The sequence below is a fragment of the Petaurus breviceps genome, unplaced genomic scaffold (assembly GCF_028583685.1).
Source record: "Petaurus breviceps papuanus isolate PSGF00001 unplaced genomic scaffold, PetGlider_PUasm1.0 90639, whole genome shotgun sequence".
Classification (NCBI taxonomy): domain Eukaryota; kingdom Metazoa; phylum Chordata; class Mammalia; order Diprotodontia; family Petauridae; genus Petaurus; species Petaurus breviceps.
The window spans coordinates 911,524-931,134 of NW_027187296.1; the positions used below are offsets into that span (position 1 = coordinate 911,524).

Below are 19,611 nucleotides of genomic sequence, written 5' to 3' on the forward strand. Positions count from 1 at the left end.
CTGTGACCCCATTTGGAGTTTTCTTGGCAAAGACACTGGAATAGTTTGCCATTTCCTTCTCCAGCTCATTTTATAGATGAGAAACAGAGGCAAATAGGGCTAAGTGACTTGCCCAGGGCCACACAGATAGAATGTATCTGAAGTCAGATTTGAACTCAGGAAGATGAGTCTTCCTGACTCCAGGGCTGGCATCCTATCCACTTTGCCACCTAGCTCCCTGGGAACAAGACTAGTAACCCTCTATATCCTGACTCAGCCTTCCAGATCTGTTCCCCAGAATAAGGTAGCCCAACTCTCTCTTTAGTATATGGGCTTTATACTCTCTTTAACTCTTAATTTTTAGCTCTTAACTTTTCAGCCAAAGTGAATGACTTGGGCTGGAACACCAACAGTATTTTCCTAGGAAAATTAAGATAGCTTGCCATATTGGAAAGAACACTGGATTTGGAGTCAGAGGACCTGAATTTGACTTCCAACTCTGCTACTTACTTCCTGTTTGAATTAATTTTGTCATCCCTTATTCTCTTAGGGTTTAATTTCTTTATTTATAAAATGAAAAGGAAAGAATAGACGATTTTTAATTCCCTTCCAGATCTATATCCTATGACCCATGATCAGTGATTTATGTCATTAAGGTTCTCAGGATTTTCAGTCTCTTAGGATCTGTTTCCCAATCTCATCTTCCTTGTGGTATAAGATCACTTATGACCCCACAACTTGTTAAAGTTAGCCTGTCGAAGGTTCTTCTCTGTCGAAAAGAGAAGCATTATCTTCTTACAGAACCATCCTATTTGACTGAAATATATAGAATACATAAAACACCTTTTCTTTGAAAGAAGACTGTGATAGCCACAGAGCAATGGTTCATTGTAATTAAGGGTGACCACATGGGCACTCTACCTTGCTTAAGATACCCCTCAAGGACTTTATAGATACTTCTTTCATTTCCCAGCAGCTGCTCTGTTTGGTTCTGACTTCACAAACATGTTCCTGTGCCAGAGAGGAACATGTGTTCTCCTTTTAGCCTCCTTTCATGTATTGCCTCCTCCCATTAGAGTATAAGCTCCTTGAGGGAATCAACTGCTTTTCTTATCTTTTCTTTTTCTTTTTTTTGGACTGCTTTTCTTTTTTTTCTAGTTCTTATTCTTCTCATATCCTTAGCACTTAGCTTAGTGCTTGGCACATAGGTGCTTAGTAAATTTTTATCGACTCACTCCTTTATCCTCCTTGAAGGTTTTACAGGAGGTTGTAGTTGACCTTCTTGAACAGTTTCCTGGAATATCTCAGTACAGTCAGGGGCAACAGTGGTTTCCTTCCTCCCTCCTTCCCTTCTTGCCTTCCCAGTCACTACTCTAGAGTCTTTGTTCTTCCCCCTCCTTCTCCAGTAGTACTGCTCTAACTTTCTCTAGCTTAATTGTATTGCTGAAGCCAGTTCAGTAGGTAAATTTCACTTGCAGAAACAGATTTTCCTTAATAAACAACTAAATCATTTGACAGATGGCTTTGTAGACATTATGGATAGCTATATGAGTTAGGTAAACTCAACTGGGTGAATGACCTGATCAATACATCCTTACCCACTATTGTCTCCTCTTTATGTTGTCTTGGATAAGAGACTGGAAGGTTTTTGGTAATCACTCTCCTCATTTTTATTCCCCTTCAGAGGACAGGTTGTGCCTAGGTTTTTCTTGAAGCTAGAGCAGTGGGTACTACAGGTCCCAAACTGGATGGAGAATAAAAAAAGGCATCTCCCTTTTGCAAAGTATATAACTCTCTGTGCAATCAAGGTATCCCCTTTGCAGTCCTCTCCAGGGTTCCAGTGACATATTTGTGAATTTAGGAAATAGACATTAGTTTAAAGATGGTATGGTCTGTGTATCTGTTTAAAAAGTGCTTTATAACTTTAAATATATTTTATGATGTTTAAATGAAAAAGATATCTCTAATGGCATTATTTTTATACTATTTTAATTACAAATATACAATATTTTCTGTATCACAGGTTAAATCGACTCTTATGGTTTGAACTGCGAACCTAATTACCATTTATTGTTATAATGAAAAATGTGATCTGAAGTTCACACATTAGACTCATAAGTGAACTCTTGGTCACCGAGAGTGTCCTTTTCTTCATCCAAGTGTTAATCTTAAAGTATGTCCATGTTATGTCAGATCACTTTGTTGGTGGTGCTCAGTCCAGTTCTACAGACAGATTTTAATCAAATAATAAGCATTTATTAAGCACCTACAATGTGCCTGAAATTGTCCGGTAATATGGATACATATTAGTCACATTAGGATCACCTTTCACTATTGCATCGATAACTCTGCCTCTGCTAGATATCAGCCCCCCAGAGTACTTATACAGTAATAGAGACCCCAATACTTAGAGCAGTTAAATGGGTAAATTTCCCTCTCCTTCCCCCAATTGTCCTTATACTCTGCCCCTAGATCACCTCATGACCACATTGGGAGTCCTTCACTGGATGGGCTCTGTATTGACCAATGAGAGCTTGCCCCATCTTGTTCAAATGCTTTGTATCTCAGATCCCACTAGATCATTTTTATTTCAAACCCACCTCTTTTCCAAACTTCTTTATTACTACTGAGGGCATTATCATCCTCACAGATATATAACCTCAGTGTTATCCTCAACTCCCCATTCTCACTTACCCCACATATCCAACATACTGTCAAATATTGCCATTTCAATCATTCACACCCATCCCTTCTCTCTGCTCAGTCACCACACTACTTCAAACCCTCATCACCTCTTACCAAGACTGTTGCCACACTCTCCTAATTGTTCTCCCTACCTCAAAAATTTCTCACCACTTCAGTCCACTTGATACATGACTGCCAAAGTGATGTTACCTATACATAGATCTTGATTGTATCACTCCACTATTCAATCAATTCCAATGGCTGCCTATTTCTTCTGGGATGAAATATACACTTCTCTGTTGAGACGAATGAAAAGTCTGAGAGACAGAGTTTCTGGGTAATTAGTAATCAATGTATTAATTAGGCTAGAAAAATAATCAATAAATTGTTGGTTAGTTGTATCTCTCAAAGTAACCAAAGACCCTTCATGGAGTCTGAATGCTTAAATAGCCTTTGGAAAAAGGGGAGATCAACTCTAATTGGTGAATAATCAATGAGAGAATGAATACTATAATGAGAAGTGAGCTTTTTCTAATGAGGGGCTGAGAGGACATGACTTTGATCATGTCAGCACTCCCAGATCATTCCAACTCCAGCAATCTATGTGAAAGAATCTATTCTTTACTCAGTCCTACCTAAGTTGAACAATGCTGGGGTTATAGTAAGAATTCTACCTAGATAAGATGGTCTGGGTGGGGCGAATTTGGGGACAAGGTTAGAAATGTCCTTGATAGACTGAGCTTTCAATGAACAAGCAAAAAGAGGATCTTTGGACCCATGTATAAATTGGTTTTTAATATAATAAGAAAATTATCATTTTTCTCACTGTATAGATTTTTAAAGCTCTTCATAACCTAGCACTGACCCAGCTTTTCAGTTCATTGAGTATTACCTCCCCTCTCACACTCTACAATACAACCAAACTTGCCTCTCTGTTACTCACAGGATTCCTTGGATGAAAGTTTAAGAGTCTCATGACACTATTTCCCTTGCTGCTCAGATGCTTTTTCCTTCAGTAGGGATGGGGGTAGCTCTATTCTAGATGGTTGAGGTTACCACCTAGATAAGGGAAGTGTTACATTGTATTTTTTTTAAATGTCATTTTGACACTTAATTGATCAACAGTGTCAACCAAGCATATGAGAATGTAGCCCAGTCAGAGATCAATCTGAATGAATTGATCAATTAAAATAAGAGTAACAGGAACCAATTTGCATAAGAAAGATGTTTTACTGACTCTGCTTGTAAAGCCAAATCAGCCCCTCTCTCCTAGCCAAAGAGGCAAGCTAACCTTAGAACAACCATTATAGGCGACTTACTCCCTATCGAAGGGATTAGGTATGTAGTGAATGTGAGGACACACTCTTGTTCTTTATGCTTTCCTTCAAGAGACTGTCCAGAGTGCTGAACTTAAGAGTCAGGAAACCTACCTGTGATTAGCTGTGTATTAGCTGTGCTGTCACCTTGGACAAATCACTCAACCTGGCTGAGCCTCTGTTTCCTTGTCAGCAAAATGAAGGTGACTCCCAAGGTACCCACTTCGTGAGGTTATTGTGAGGGTCGAATCACATCATGCATATAAAATCAAAGTCACATGTAAATAAATAGCAGTTATTAGAATTATTTAAAAGTGCTAAGTGAGAATCAACATAATCATTTACAATAATAATTTAATGATTGTTTATTCATTTTGAGGCTAGCAAATATTCTACCTTTTGTTATGTGTGTATTTGTGAAAATATCCATATTTGTACATGTTTTAGGAAGTTGTGAGATTCCTGGATACGAAACACCCAGACCACTACAAAATCTACAACCTGTGCAGTATGTATGAATTATACGTTTAGTTATTCTGCTTTGAATATAAGCCCTTGGAACAAAAGTTTGTGCCTGGTCCAAAATAGGAGCTTAATTAATAAACTGGTTGACGGCTTGTTGACGGAAGTCAGTGCCTTCTAGCAGGAGAATTTCATGTAGAAAAGAGGAGTGGATCAAGTGCTGGACCAGGAGACAGGAAGATCTGAGTTCAAAATCAGTCTCAGATACTCAGCAGTTGTGCGATCCTGGGCAAGTCACTTAACCACTGTCTGTCTCAGTTTCTTCATCTGCAAAATGGGGCTAAATATACCACCTACTTCCCAGGGTTCTGATGAGGGTTAAATGAGATAATATTTGTTAAGCACTTAGCCTAGTCCCTGGCATATAGGAAGCACTTCAGACATGCTTATTCCTTCCTTCCTCATTATAATTTCATTTTCTTCAAGTGACAATTTCTGAAGGATCATTGCCCTCACTCCCATTTTAAGTTTTTTTTAAGAAGAATCAAAATACTATAAAAAGGAAAGAATATAAAGGATATAAGAAAAATTATCTTGTTTAAAGACTTGAAAACTGTTAAAGCTGAAGGAGACTTTAAAAATCATTAAATGCAACACACCAGCTTTAACTGTTAGGGAGACTGAGGCATGGAGGAAAAAAGGGACTTGCCCAAGGGGACACAGCTTTCTAGGACTAGAATCCAGGTCTCCTGACATGCAACTCAGGGCTCTTTCTACTCCACTCTGTCTCCTTAAGGATAGGAAATGATCCTTCTCTAACATTTTTTAGGTGAAGCCCATATATGCCTGCATGAGAATCGCCATGGAGATGTAAACTCTTTCTCACATATCCCAGATGGAGAAGTTTTCTCAAATCAACTACCCATTGGCATTATGGAACTGGGATATGTGGGAGGATGGGGGGAGCAGAAAAATTCCCATCTCCATGGTGATTCTGATGCAAGGATGCATCAGTTAGAATTAGGCTTGGGACTATCTTTGTGTTGTTTTTTATTTTCCTGAGAACTCAGATAGATGAATATATTTTTCTTGCTTCTATTCCTTGATCAGGTGTACCTTTGTCATAGGTCCTCTTGGACACCACATCATGGGCCCTTTGCTGAGGTTTTATATATGTCAGCGTTATGACCTCAGGGCATAATTGGGTCACTAATGCTACTACTATTCTTATGTTCCTAAAGTTTCAAACTTTCCTTTAGGGAAGGTACAACTATTCTTGTATAGAGTTCCTCATCCAAGCAAATTCTTAGGTGGGCTAAGTGAACTGCTTTTTTTATATGTCTGCTAATGTCAAAACTGGAAAGGGTCCTGAAAGCCTATGTTCCATTGTCATGCATACACAGTACTTTGAGCTGCTTGGAATAGAAGAGTGCTAATATTTGAAGAGAGTGGCAAAGTATTGTTATTACTACTAATATTACTCAGATATAATCCTCTTAAGCATTTTCTGCTGGCACCATTTCAAAGATGCAAATTCCCAAAGTAAACTTTAAGTATAAAATTTTTTAAAAAGATCTTGATGTGAGCTTGATAAGTAAGTTTGATGTATAAGTTTGACTTCTGTTATCTGTTTTAGGTGAGAGAACCTACAACTATTCATACTTCCATAACAGGGTAGAAACATTCCCTATTGATGATCACAATGTCCCCAGCTTAATGTAGGTTGTATGCCAAATTTACTGAAGGAGGGGGAGAACTGCGTGTGTGTGGGGGGGGGTCTTGATTTTTCAACATAATACTTCTATTCAACTAAAAATCATTTGCTTTTAACCAGTGATATGCTGAAATTTGTGGACAGTGTATTTGAATGGATGGAAAAGGATCCACAAAACATCATAGTAGTTCACTGTAAGGGAGGCAAAGGTAATACCGTTTTCTGTCTCTTGGATTCAATTTCTTTAACTGTACCAATCTTCAATTGAAAGAAAAAGAGGCTTCAAGCAAATTTCTATGCCATAGTCTCTTCATGTAGAATTATGAACTCAGACCAAGAAAAACTATGCTCCTCCAGCCCCTTTTCCGTATTCTGATTAAGACATGAAATGCATCTGTAATTATTTTTCCTAGTTAGAAGGATCTCCAATGAGCAAGGTGGGAATTACGTACAAGAAACCTGCATGTGTCCTAATATATGAAAATCAGACAGATTTCTATCCCAGAGGGGACATGACAAGAGTGTGATTGAAATATATCTGAGAAATTTTGTGTGTGAACACGGAGGTCTTATAGACAAAAACATTTTTTAAAAATCAGACAACAGAGAGGAAGAACATTGTAATGTGTAGAGATCTGATCTCCAAGACAGGAGAACCTGTGTCCAATACACCTCTGACACATACTGACTGTGAGAACTTGGACAAGTCTTTCACCTCCTCAGTGCTTTAAGAATGATTCAAGGGCCCTAAAGGTGGCTGAAGCAGACACCAAGGGCATCTACTGCAGCCTAGGCCATCACCAGTAGTCCTGACTTTTGGTCTTGCCGCTGGACTTCAATGACTCTGGAAGAGAGATTAAGGCTGACAACTTTGTGCAACTTTGCCTTATTCAAATTCAATTCACACACAACTCAAGATATCACCCTGTGATGTCATTGGTCCTCTTCGAAAATGCAACAACAGCTCTAAGCAGCTCTCTAGGGCTCTCACTTGCAGAGAAGATTCTGATCTGCATTGTCGAAAGGAGCTCCCTACATTAATGAAATCACAAGTCCAGTCCTCCTCTCTATCCTCTAGTGCTGACATGTACATCAACTCTCAGCTCCATTTCCCACATTTCCTTTTTTTTTTTTTTTTGCTTTTTTTCTTTTGGAGGGGCAATTGGGCTTAAGTGACTTGCCAAAGGTCACACGGCTAGTTTTTGTGTTAAGTATCTGAGGTCGGGCTTGAACTCAGGTCCTCCTGACTCCAGGGTCGGTGCTCTATTCACTGCACCACCTAGCCGCCCCTCCCACATTTCCTATGACACATCCATTCGAATCCTACCTGGCTCAGATTGCATCGTGGAAGACCATACTGCCCTAAAGTGGACTCTCTTTCTTTTGAATCCCTGTATTTTCTGGGAAGGTCATATGGCAATTACATATATGCTATTTAAGTATTTTATTGCTTAACTTTTCACGTGATAAGCTAGTTTGAGGAACTGGAAAGCAAGGTCCTTGAAGAAGTTGTTCTTTGAATCTCCTATTATACATAACAGGAATTCAATAAGAGGTTTGGGGATTTGGGTTTTTTTTCTGTTTTAAATATAATCAATGAAAAAAATATAGTCAGTGAAGATTTAGGCTTTCCTAGAACTCAAAATGTCATTCAATGGTAGTATATTGTGCTTAGATGAAACATGGGAACCACGTGTCTATCATACTGGAACAAGGAGAACTTTGGCATATGGTACATGAGGAGGGTATATTTTCTCTCCATTCCATTTCTTAAAGGGTTTTGAATAACTCTTCAGAGATATTTATAGGATGATACTTGAGATGGAGCCTCGACTGTCAGCCTCTTAAGCTGGGTGCCAAGCATGATGTCATAGAGCTCTTTAGCTGTAGATAAGAAGCTTCAATGAGATCAAACAGAAAAGTGCTTTCCCTTTTTCCCAACAGCCCTTTTTGAGCATATTATAGGATTAAACTATATCTGACTAAGTAGGCTCATTTCAATTCATCAAGCGGTGTCTGTTGAAATACATTGCCAGTGACAAACAATGTGTTTCATAGAAAAATGAGTAAGAAGTGGCCTCTTTGCTCCAGGAGCTTATACCAGTAGGAAAGATACGACAAGAACACAAATGACTGTAATACAAATTGAAATGAAGGGTGTTCCAAAGGTCTCAGTGCAGTTTTAGGTTTTAATAATGTAAAGGCTCTAAGTTATTAAAGCCAATTAACTTAAAGATTAAAAGTTATTAAAGCCTAAAACTGCACTGAGAACTTTGGGGCACTTTTTATAATAAAAGCATAGAAGGGGTACAAAGTAGGGTAGATAATTTCCAACAGAAGAAATCAAGGACCTTAAGAATGATAGAGATTTGACAGAGACTTAGGGCAAGGGAAAATACTGTAAAATATTAACTGAGTCAGTTAAGTGGCACAGAGGAGAGCTAAAGCATTGTGTTACAGGAGACCTGAGTTCAAATATTACAAGCTGTGTGATGCTAGACAGGTCACTGAACCTTTCTCTACCTCAGTTTCCTCCTCTGTAAAATGGGGATAATAACAGTATCCCAATAATAACAGACTCCCAAGGTTGTTGAGAGGATCGAAGGAGATAGCATTTATAAAGTACTTTCCAAATCTTAAAATGCTATTGTGGTGGTTCTTCTTGTTGTTAGGTCTTAATGGGGGGAAATGATGAGTTAGAAGGCCGAAAGCTGGTCTCAAGTTCAAGTCTGTGAAATGTTTGATTATTTATGAAGCACATTGTCTTGGATATGTATGTTTAGGTTGAAAGAGAACAAACTCGGGTTATAACCTTTGTAAGTGGTTGGCAATGGTAAGATTGAAGACATTCTCCTATCTATTGAGCAATATTCACCTAATTTATTTCTTTTCTAGGTAGGACTGGAACTATGATCTGTATTTGGCTTATTGCTAGTGAACATTTTGATACTGCAAAGGTATGAAATATATTAATAAGTACTATATTGTTCTGCTGCTTATTTAGATAGAGCTTACCAGGCCTGAAAAATCGTTGATAGAGATTAGACGCTATTAAGATTATTACTTGAGTTATAATAGTACTTGGGTGGGAAGTTGAATATGTGATGTCTAAGGTACCTTTCAAACCAGACCTATAATTCCATTGGTACAAGGATTTCCTAGTGAAGAAATTGTATCTACCAATGAAAATTGGTATCTGCTCTGCAATCATAGTCTTAAAAATTTGTCTGGGACACTGAGAAATTAAGTGACTTGTGCAGGGTCACATGGCCATTATGTATCATGGGCAGGTCTTGAGCCCACATCATCGTGGTGATCATCATCATTGCTGTCATTTTAATAGCTCCAACTATATGTCAGGCACTATGCTAAACATTTTATATTAGTCTTAATGTCATCTTTTAATCTTTGGAGGTATATGAGTCATTAGTCTCATCTCACTGGAGAGGGGAAAGAACTGGTGTGTCTAAATTCAACAAATAAATAGCAGGCTTTAGGCTATAAACCACACGTCCTGGCAATTGATGACAAAGATCACTTCATTTTATCCTCACAACAAACTTGAGAGGTTACTACCGTCCTCATTTACAGATGAAGAAACAGAAGCTGAGTTAGTTGCCTAAGGTAACATCCCAGTAAGAGTCTGGGGCCAAGTCTGAATGCAATTCTTCCTCTGTCCAGGCCCAGTGCTTTGTGCACTATGGTACCACCTTACTGTCACTTCTTACTGACACTGAGGCCACCTCTCTAGGATTATATGTCCTGCTGCCTGCCTCCCATGCCTATGTTCTATGGTCTTGAATGAGACTTGTATTTAGAGAGATCAATACCTCTCTCCAAGTGAGGAAAACAGCTGCCGGGTTCTGTGGGTTATATTCTAAATTCTGCTATTATTTGTTGAATTTAAACATATTAGTACTTCACTCTCTCTCCAGTAAAATGACAATAACAATTCATCTCCTTTATAGAACAAAAAATGACATTAAAACTAATTAAATACAAAATTAAACCTAGGAAGATCTATTGGCATCCTTACATAAACCAGAGCTATTGCTACCCACCTTCAAATTAACTCTGCTCGTAAGATTCTTCTTGTGACATTTACATATAAATATAATCCATATTTATATATGGATTAAATGGTTTCTAAATGAGACTGAGAAAGTAAGGAGAAGGAGAAGGATTTAGTGTGCCCCATCAAACATATGTGTTCAGAAACTCCAAATTCAGATAGTCTCAGCCCAAACAACATTGACAAGCATAACAGAGGTGTCATTAATTCCATTAGAAACCTTAAGTAATAAAAAAAGAAAGAAAAGAAAAAGGAAAAAAGAAACCTTAAGTGTGTTTTGATAGGGAAACTAAGAAAGAAATGATTGAGACTTGTTTGAATTTTTTTTTCCCTGAAGGAGAGCCTGGAACATTTTGGAAAGAGAAGAACAGATACAGCTTCTAGCGCCAAATACCAGGGAGTAGAAACTCCTTCACAGGTGAGCTTTTAAGACAAAGGATAGGCCTTCTAGGAAAGCGGCTACAGAAAGTAACTATTTTTTTTTAAACTACTAATATCCCTTAGAAATTCAACATTATTAGTGAAGTTAATCATCCCTTGATAGATAATAGGTAGCAGTGGCCTTACTCTTTTGAGTGTGGCAAAATAGAGAACTCTTAAGGTTTTTTAAACTGATTTTTGATGACTTCTGTGACCAAATTTTCCCCTAAATATCTAGTCTATCTTCCACATTCCAAGAATCACATTTTAAAGTACTGTGGTTAGGTTATCATCCCAAAAGAAGACAGGGTAAATTCTTTTATTTATTTATATATTTTGCTTTCTGGAGAGCAATTTGGGGTTAAGTGACTTGCCCAAGGACACACAGCTAGTTTTTGTGTTAAATGTCTGAGTTCACATTTGAACTCAGGTCTTCCTGACTCCAGGGCCAGTGCTCTGTTCACTGCACTACCTAGCCTCCCCGACAGGGTAAATTCTAAAGATTTCATATCTCACTGGACATGACTGTACAATTGCTTGTGGCTCCTACTGCTGGGGAGGCTGAAGCTAGTGGATCACTCGAGCTTGAAAATTCTGAGTTGTAGGAGGACTAAAGCCAATCAGGTGTTCGTTCACATGTAAGCCCAGCAACAATATGGTGAGCCCCTAGGAGAAGAGAGCTAGCAGGCTGCCTGAGGAGGGACAAATCACTTCAGGTCAGAAAAATAGAGTAGGTGGATTAAGACCAAGAGTGACCATTATATCAGGGATGGGGAACGTTCCATACTGAGGTCACATGTGGCCTTTTAGGTCCTTGGGTGTGACCTTTTGACTGAGTCAAAGTTTTACAGAACAGATCCTTTTATTAAGGGGATTTGTTCTGTAAAGTTTGGATTCAGTCAAAGGGCTGCACTTGAGGACCTAGAGGGCCACATGTGGCCTCAAGGCAGCAAGTTCCCTACCCCTGCACTATACCTTCAATCTGAGTGAGATAAGGAGATCCAAGGTAAAAATAACAACAACAATAAAGATTGTCGGCCTCTAAGGGGAATGCCCAGGGGCTAGAATTCTGCCTATTGGGATTTGCTCTCTGAAATAGCCCATCTCTGTCATAATGGTACTAGGATTATTGCTTTATAGACAAATCAGTCAGTCAATCAAGAATCGTACTAAGAACTTACTTTTTGCTAAACATTATGCTAATAGGTATTAGGAATATTAAAAAAAAAAAAAGCAACAACTTTGTCCAAGCCTCTAGAGACAATTTACAGACATATACGTACATACACATATATACAATGTAAATGGAAGGTAATTGCTGAGGGAAGGCATTAGCATGGGTGAGGTAGGAGATAGAGAAGGTGAAAGATGTGCAGAAAGTGGATTTTAAGCTTAACCTTAAAGGATAGCAAGGCAGCCATGATGAAGTGAATGGTGAATGATGGATGAAGTGAGAATGAAGAACATTCCAGGCCTGGGGAACAGCCAGTATAATTTGGTAGAGTTGGAAAATGAAGTATCATGTGTGAGTTATAGCAATTGGGCCAGTACTAGTAGCCGAATTATGGAGTGCATTTAGGGGAGTAAAGTATAAGAAGGCTAGGAAGATAGGGGACCAGGTTGTAAAGGACTTTAAATTCCAAACAAAGAGTTTTACTGATCCTGGAATTACCATAGGAAGCCACTGAAGTTTATTGAGTAAGGGGATGACACAGTCAGTCCTGACCTTTAGGAAGTTCACTTTGACATCTGAGTGGAAGATGATATGATTGAAGAGAGACTTGAGTGAGGGAAAACAATCCCCCAATACTATTGCAATGGCCGAGGTGAGAGATGAAGAGGGTCTGTATCCAGGTGGTAGGTAGCCTTATGCTGGAGTCTGCTACTTACAGTCCTGCTTTCTCAGTATCATTCCCATAGGCTGGTACCAAATGCAGAAGCAGGATGTGCTGCTACTTGGGCTAATACTGAAAGCAATTACCCTTCCACATTGCGACTCTCCTCATTGGGGTTTTGATATGTCGTAGGTCAGCATAACAAATAAAATGGTAATTTGGGGGGAGTTTGTGGAAGCCACAGATGACACACAAAGGCCAGCAGGTAACAAAGAAAAAGCTTAGAAATGCATAAAATATATGTATAGTATAGTATAATATCAACATATTCCACCTTTTAATATCATAATAATTTAGGATTCTTTTCTGGAACAAAAGGAGGGTCAAAAATTTCCTGGGGATTTTCCAGATCATGGGGACGGACACTGTCCCCCTAACTCCCATGATGTAGAAGGACTAACTATAAATCGATTTCTGCTAGTGCTCCCTCACATGACTGCTGGGAATTCTGTGATTAAATGGATCCACCTATACTTATCAGTGGTAGAACAATCACTGGGGGTGAAAGGAGGAGTCAGGGAGAGGGAGAGAGTGTCTATCCACTGATAGAATGAAATCACAGTTGGGTTGGAACAGTAGTAACACTGTAAACAGGGGGAAGAATTAGTAAGTGACGGCAGCCTTTTTTTATCTCTTTTTCCAAATTTTTATTATATAGTTTCACATTTCTAGGATATTTTTCTATCCTTTACCTAAGCATCCCTTCTTCTTCAAAAATTTGCTTACCATTTAGCTGGCAAAAGAGTTTTCAGGCTAATCCTCCAGTCTTCCATCATTTCAGATACTTTAATAAGCCTGAGCCATCATATAATTAGTTACATATATACTTCCATGTTTCTTTTGATATTATATGGAGCTACTTGACTAGCCTTTAAACCCAAATCACTCTAGCTTTCATTGAATGGCCAATAGTGTCAGCCCAAGACTTACTGTTTATGTTTGGATGGTTTAGAATGAGTGTAAATGGCAATTGTTTTCTGTTCTGGTCAGAAACTCTGAGGGTTTTCTCCTCCCAGATTGATATTTTTGCGATGGTAAATTTGGCCATCTTTTGTCTAAATTCTTACCTAGTCTTAGTCATTGAATAGGTATTGGCACAGATAAACTGAGACCTGGGAAAGGCCTTAATTTAGAAAGACCAAGGCCATCCCCTGCATCAAGGGCCATCTCCAGTTGTCTAGTCTTAGGTCTTGCCACTGGACTTTGATGACTCTGGAGGAGATAGTGAGGCTGAAGACTTTGCACAACTCTGCCTCACTTAAATCCAATTCATGGGTAAATTAATGTATCACCCTCATGATGCCATTGGTCTTCTTTGAGAACAAAGGATGAATAACAACATGTTCCATGTATTTTTTACTTATGTTTATTCTTCCTTGTTATCTCTCCCATTGATCATAAATCTCTCAAAAGGCAAAGGCTATCTTCCTCCTTATAGCTTCCCATTGCCCTTATTTAAAATTTCAAGGTGTTTATAAATGTTTGCTTGCTAAGACTTAGGTTACTTGTAGAGAAATTGGAAATGACTATTTTAGACTTTCTTCACTCTCATGGATTTGTCTCTTGTGTTACAGAGCAGATATGTTGAATATTTTGCCCAGATAAAGAACAAGTACCATTGGGCTATCCCTCAAAGTAAAATACTCCGTATAAAATCCATCACTATTTATTCAATTCGAGGTAAGTATGTTTAATATAATTGCAGGTTGAAAGAGAGAAGTATTTTATTGTTCGAATTTGGTTACAAATATGTTCTGTATTTATATATATGTTCATGTATGTGTGTGTGTGTATATATATATTTATGTGTGTGTGTTCATACACTATACCTAGTGTACACAGCTAAATAAATATTAGTTAAGAAGCAGCTAGATGGCACAGTGGACTGTGGCATCACACTGGCCTTGGCATCAAGAGGACCTGAGTTCAAATCCAGCCTCAGACACATGACACTTACTAGCTGTATGACCCTGGGCAAGTCACTTAATTCTGATTGCCTCACCAAAAAGTAAAATAAAATAAATATTAATTAATTGATTTTGTTTATGTAGAGAATTCATGGTAAGAAAACTCCTTCTACCAGTGTATATGGACTCATTTGCCATTTACAGTGTGCCTGGAGGTAAGGAGTTCAAAGGGTTAAATAACTTTCCCATGGTCACAGTTAATTCTGTGTCAGTGACCAGACTTGAACATTGGTCTTGAGAACTCCAAGGCTAGCCCTATATCTACTATGCTACTCTATAGTTCATGCGTAGACACAAAATGATTTCTAGCACCTCTTTGTGCTGCAGCCAAGAACTAGAAACAAAGGCAGTGCCCATGCATTGAGGAGTGACTGATCAAATTATGGTGATGAGCGTAATGGAATTTTACTGTGCCTTACCAATTGTGAAAGAGATGACTTTAGAAAAACCTGGGAAGACCCATATGAGCAAAATGGAATGAGCAGAACCAATACAATAGCAACAACATTGTAAATGTGACTCCCTTTCTGAATTCCCTCTTCCCAACACCCATTTCCATTGGAAAGTTGGGGCCCCAAAGGGGGGGCTGACTTCTCCTCCTCTCAGGGTTCCCCCCAAGGAGCTGATGTATTTCCTTGTACTGCTGCTCACAACCACCTTTCAGTGTGCCTCCCAATATTAATGATCAGTTGATGTCAATTAGCTATGGCAAAAGGATATTTACTGAGAAGGTGTAATAGAATTACAAAAATACCTACTACCGCAAACTGGAAGGCACGTTCTCCAGTGAGGAGAATTGGTTTCAATTTAAAGGAATGGGGTATAAGATACTCTTCTCTGGCCTAGGGGAAAACAATCCCCACCCCCACCCAGTTCATTAATGTGTGTGGCATAGGTGATTGCTATATGGAAAATTTTTTTTTAATTTGTTAACTTTAGAATTTTTAAATTAGCTTTTCAGATTTTTATAGATTTGTTTTGCATCACTTTTATTTTTGAATATACCTTGTCTTCCTCTTATACCCAGCAAACCATTTCTTGTAGCAAAGAATAAAAATGAAAAAGAAAACAAAAGGGAAAAAAATGAAGCTAATCAACATACCAACTGAGTCTGAATGTTCCACACCCGACGAACCCCACTACTGGGTCATCTTTCCTTCAGGACCAAGTTTGGTCTTTATAACTATGTAATGTTCAGTTTCATTTTGGGGAGTTGTTTTTGTTTTGGGCTATTTGATGGGCTTACTAATTAAGGTAGCCTGGGTAGGGCTGCAGGGTAGGAATTCTAGAGGTGAGAAAGTTGTCCCTCAGAGCAATATCTCTGAGTCCTGTGATACAGAGTGTGTAGCAGAAAGAAAGGCAGTTGCTAAGAGTTGATATCAAATCTCTCCATACACTGGCAAAGAGATTTTCCTAAAGCATTAGTCTGACCATGTTGCTGCCCCACTCCTAGTAAACCCTTAAGATAAAAAAAAAACCTCTTTAACAACTGAGCTCCTTTTCCTTTTCTAACTTTAGCACATAATGACCCTCTCTGTATACTCTACATTCCAGTAAATCTTGCTGTTCCTTACATACGATACTCCATCTCCAGTCTCTGTGCCTTTGCCTTGGCAGTGCTCTATGGCTGGAATGCACTCCTTCCTCACTTCAGCCTCTTCTAATCCCTGGATGACTTCAGGTCTCAGCTCAAATGCCACCTTCTGTTTGAGGCTTCCTTTGATCACCCCCATCCCCTACCTCTACCATCAAACAGTTATTACCCTCCATGTTGATGCTCCTTCAAACTTCCTAACCTCCCATTTTCTCAGTCTCCTTAAATCCCATTACCTACTCCTTCACTCCACCTCAGCCACATGCAGGGATGGGCACACACTAGCTGTTGCTACTACCCACAAGTGGTCTACTTCCCTAATTAGAAGCTCTTGGTATTTTCTGATTTGATCATAATCTCCTATCATTACATCTCTCTCTATGCTTCACCATCCCTACATCTGTTCTTTGCCCTTCAGACACCCATTCCATCCATTCCCCTGTGCTTTCTAAGATCATCACCCTTGTTCTGACTCTGCTTTCTTTTTGAGCGTACAACCTCAACTCAGTAGTTAGACATTTCAACTCGGATCCCTTGCCACTTTGTCCTGTTGCTGCTCTTCTCTTGCTAAACTTCAGCCATAAATTACTCTTACCATCCACCTTCTCCCCTTCTACTCATGAGCAGTTGAATGAAAATACAGGAAGTCCCATGGCCATACGGACTGGGTATGTTATCCTTGTTATCATGTTACCCAACCTCACCCGGGCCCTCACTACAGCAAGGAAGTAACTAATTTTCTATATTACTCCTTAGAGAAATCATTCTAAACCTTCTCTTCCTTCCTCAAGTCTCCCATACTTCCTCCTTTTTTTTTTTCAACTTAGGAAGTTGCCTCTTAATTATGGAAAAATTTGAGGTTATTCGACATAAACTCTTTCTCCCTTCCTCTTCATCTCAAAAACACTTTGACATCCTCTTGCCCTCTCTCTTCCTTTCCTCCAGTCTCTGATAATGATATGGCCTTTCTCTTTGCCAAGGATAAACCTTCTACATGTGCACTTGATCCCCTCCAATCATTCTCTTCTGTTATCAGTTTTCCACAGCTCCCTATCAATTGACTCCTTCCCTTCTGACTTGAAACATATTTAGGAAAGTGTGAAAGCATCATCCATTATCCAGAACCTGTGCAAGAATGCCATCATGCAAGTGTTATACAATACTGACCAACTTCTTTGAGCTACCAAATTTTGCCATGATCTACCACAAGCTCTCATGACTAACATCTTTAAAGGTCTTGGTCAGATCGATGAATGTTGTGTACAGACCTCTGTTTTTTTCCTGTCATTTTTTCCAGGAGTTGTTGGGCAGCAAACACCATATTGACCATTCCTCGGCCCTTGCTGAAGCCATACAGGATCTCAGGTAGATGTCCATCTTCCAGGTGAAAGATCAGCCCACTAAGGAGGACACTGGCAAAAATCTTGTTAGCGATGACTAAGAGAGAGACCTCCCTGTGATTGACACAGGACAACCTATTTTCTTTTCCTTTATAGAGATGAACAGTGGAGGCATTCTTGAACTTCTGGGGGATAACCTTCTCTTGCCATTATAACCCAGAATATTTCAGTCAGCTTTTGTTTGATCAATGGGCCCTCTGCCTTGTAAATTTCTGCTAGAATAGACATCTCCCTCCCAAATGGTCATAGAAACTATTTGTGTTTGACTTGTGGTAGAGCCTTCTGACTTCATATTGGTATGATTTGCCACAGCTGGACACACTATATATTGGCCTCAACACCATGATATCATTTTGGTCCGCTTTGAGCGCTAAGGATGAGGAACAATAAACTCCCAGTCTCTCCTATCCTTAAAAACAATAATAACAACAACAACTAGGCTTTACCATTCCCTCAAGATAATGTCCTCTATCTCTCCTCCCTTTATCAACCAAACTCCTTGTAGGAAATTCATCTCTCACTGCCCACACACCCTTGCTGTTTTGTAATCTGACTTTCAGCCTCATTAGTGAACTGAAACTTCTCTCTCCAAAGCTATCAGAAATTTTCTAATTGCCAATCTGATAGTCTTTTCTCAGTCTTCATTCTTCTCAACCTATTTCATTTAATATTCTTTTCTCTCTGGGTTTTTATGACACAATTCCCTTCTGGTTTACCTTCTACTTATCTGACTGTTTCTTCTTGATCTCATTTGCTAACTAACACTTTAACTGAAGTTATTCCCCAAAGTACTGTCTTGGGCCCTCTTCTCTTCCTCTTTATTTTCTCTCTTATTAGCTCCTTTGGGTTTAACTATCTTCTCTATGCAGATGATTCACAGATACACACATGTACATATACATATATATCTACATATGTGTATGTTGTTGTCCAGTCTTTTCAGTCATGTCTGACTCTTTGGAGTCAGACCCATTTGGAATTTTCTTGGCAAAGATATTGGAATGGTTTGTCATTTCCTTCTTCATCTCATTTTATAGATAAGGGAACTGAGGCAAACTATGTTAAGTGACTTGCCCAGGGTCACCCAGTTAGTAAGTGTATGAGGCTAATCTGAACTCAGGAAGAGGAGTCATCCTGACTCCAGCCCTGGCACCTATCCACTGCGCCACCTATTTGCCTTCATATGTGTGTATATATGTATGTTTATAAGACATGGGAGATGCTGGCACAGGACCACCCAGCATGGTATGTCCACATCAAAGAAGATGCTGTGCTCTATGAGTAAAGCAAAATTGCAGTAGCTCAAAAGAAATGTGAGATGTGGAAATTTAGAAGCATCTCCACTGCACATGTCCATATGGAATATTTGTGTCTGACATGTGGTAGAACCTTTGGAGCTCATATTGGTTTGAGCAACCACAGTCAGATATACTGTATCTTGACCCCAACATAGCAATGTCATTATGGTCCTCTTTGAGAATTAACACTTTAACATAAGTGTATATATGCACACACATGTGTATATATGTTTTATCTGTGTGTCCATATGTAGTTTATATGTATTGTGTGTGCATACACTATAACCAGACTCAGTCTCTAATCTGTGTTTGTCTCAGATTACCAGTTGTCTATTAGACATTTCAGACTAGTTCCAGAGTCACCTTTAAACTCGACATCTGAAAATTGAGCTCAGTATTCTCCCCCTAATCCTTTTACTCTTTCAAAGTCCCTATTTCTGTCAAAGGTAATACCATTCCTTAGATATTCTCTCATCTCACACACCTCTACCACCTTAGTTCAGGCCCTCATCAGCTCTCACCTGGATTACCACAACTCCCCTGACTCCAAATTGGCATCTAATCCTCAAGTCCATCCCTTTTCTAGGCCATTCTACATTTTACTGCCAAAGTAATTTTCCTTAAATACAGATCTAACCATATGATTCCTCTACTCACCTAACTCAAGTGTCTTCCTACTGCCTCTAGAATAAAATATAAGCTCTTCTTTTTAACTTTTAATGCCCCACACAACTTGACCCCAAACTATCTTTCCAGCCCAATTGAGAAATCTCAGGCCCCTGAATCCGAGTGTTGCGAATAGCAGTGTC

The 19,611-nt window shown here is 39.0% G+C and overlaps 1 protein-coding gene across 1 annotated transcript in view; it reads left to right on the forward strand.

Moving 5' to 3' along the window:
- Positions 1–19,611, forward strand: part of LOC138143486 (phosphatidylinositol 3,4,5-trisphosphate 3-phosphatase TPTE2-like) — a 101,253-nt gene that overhangs the window by 46,955 nt on the left and 34,687 nt on the right. The window contains 6 exon segments of the mRNA XM_069064757.1: positions 4,428–4,488; positions 6,079–6,160; positions 6,277–6,365; positions 9,052–9,113; positions 10,566–10,646; positions 14,118–14,223. Coding sequence (XP_068920858.1) covers positions 4,428–4,488; positions 6,079–6,160; positions 6,277–6,365; positions 9,052–9,113; positions 10,566–10,646; positions 14,118–14,223 — 481 coding nt within the window.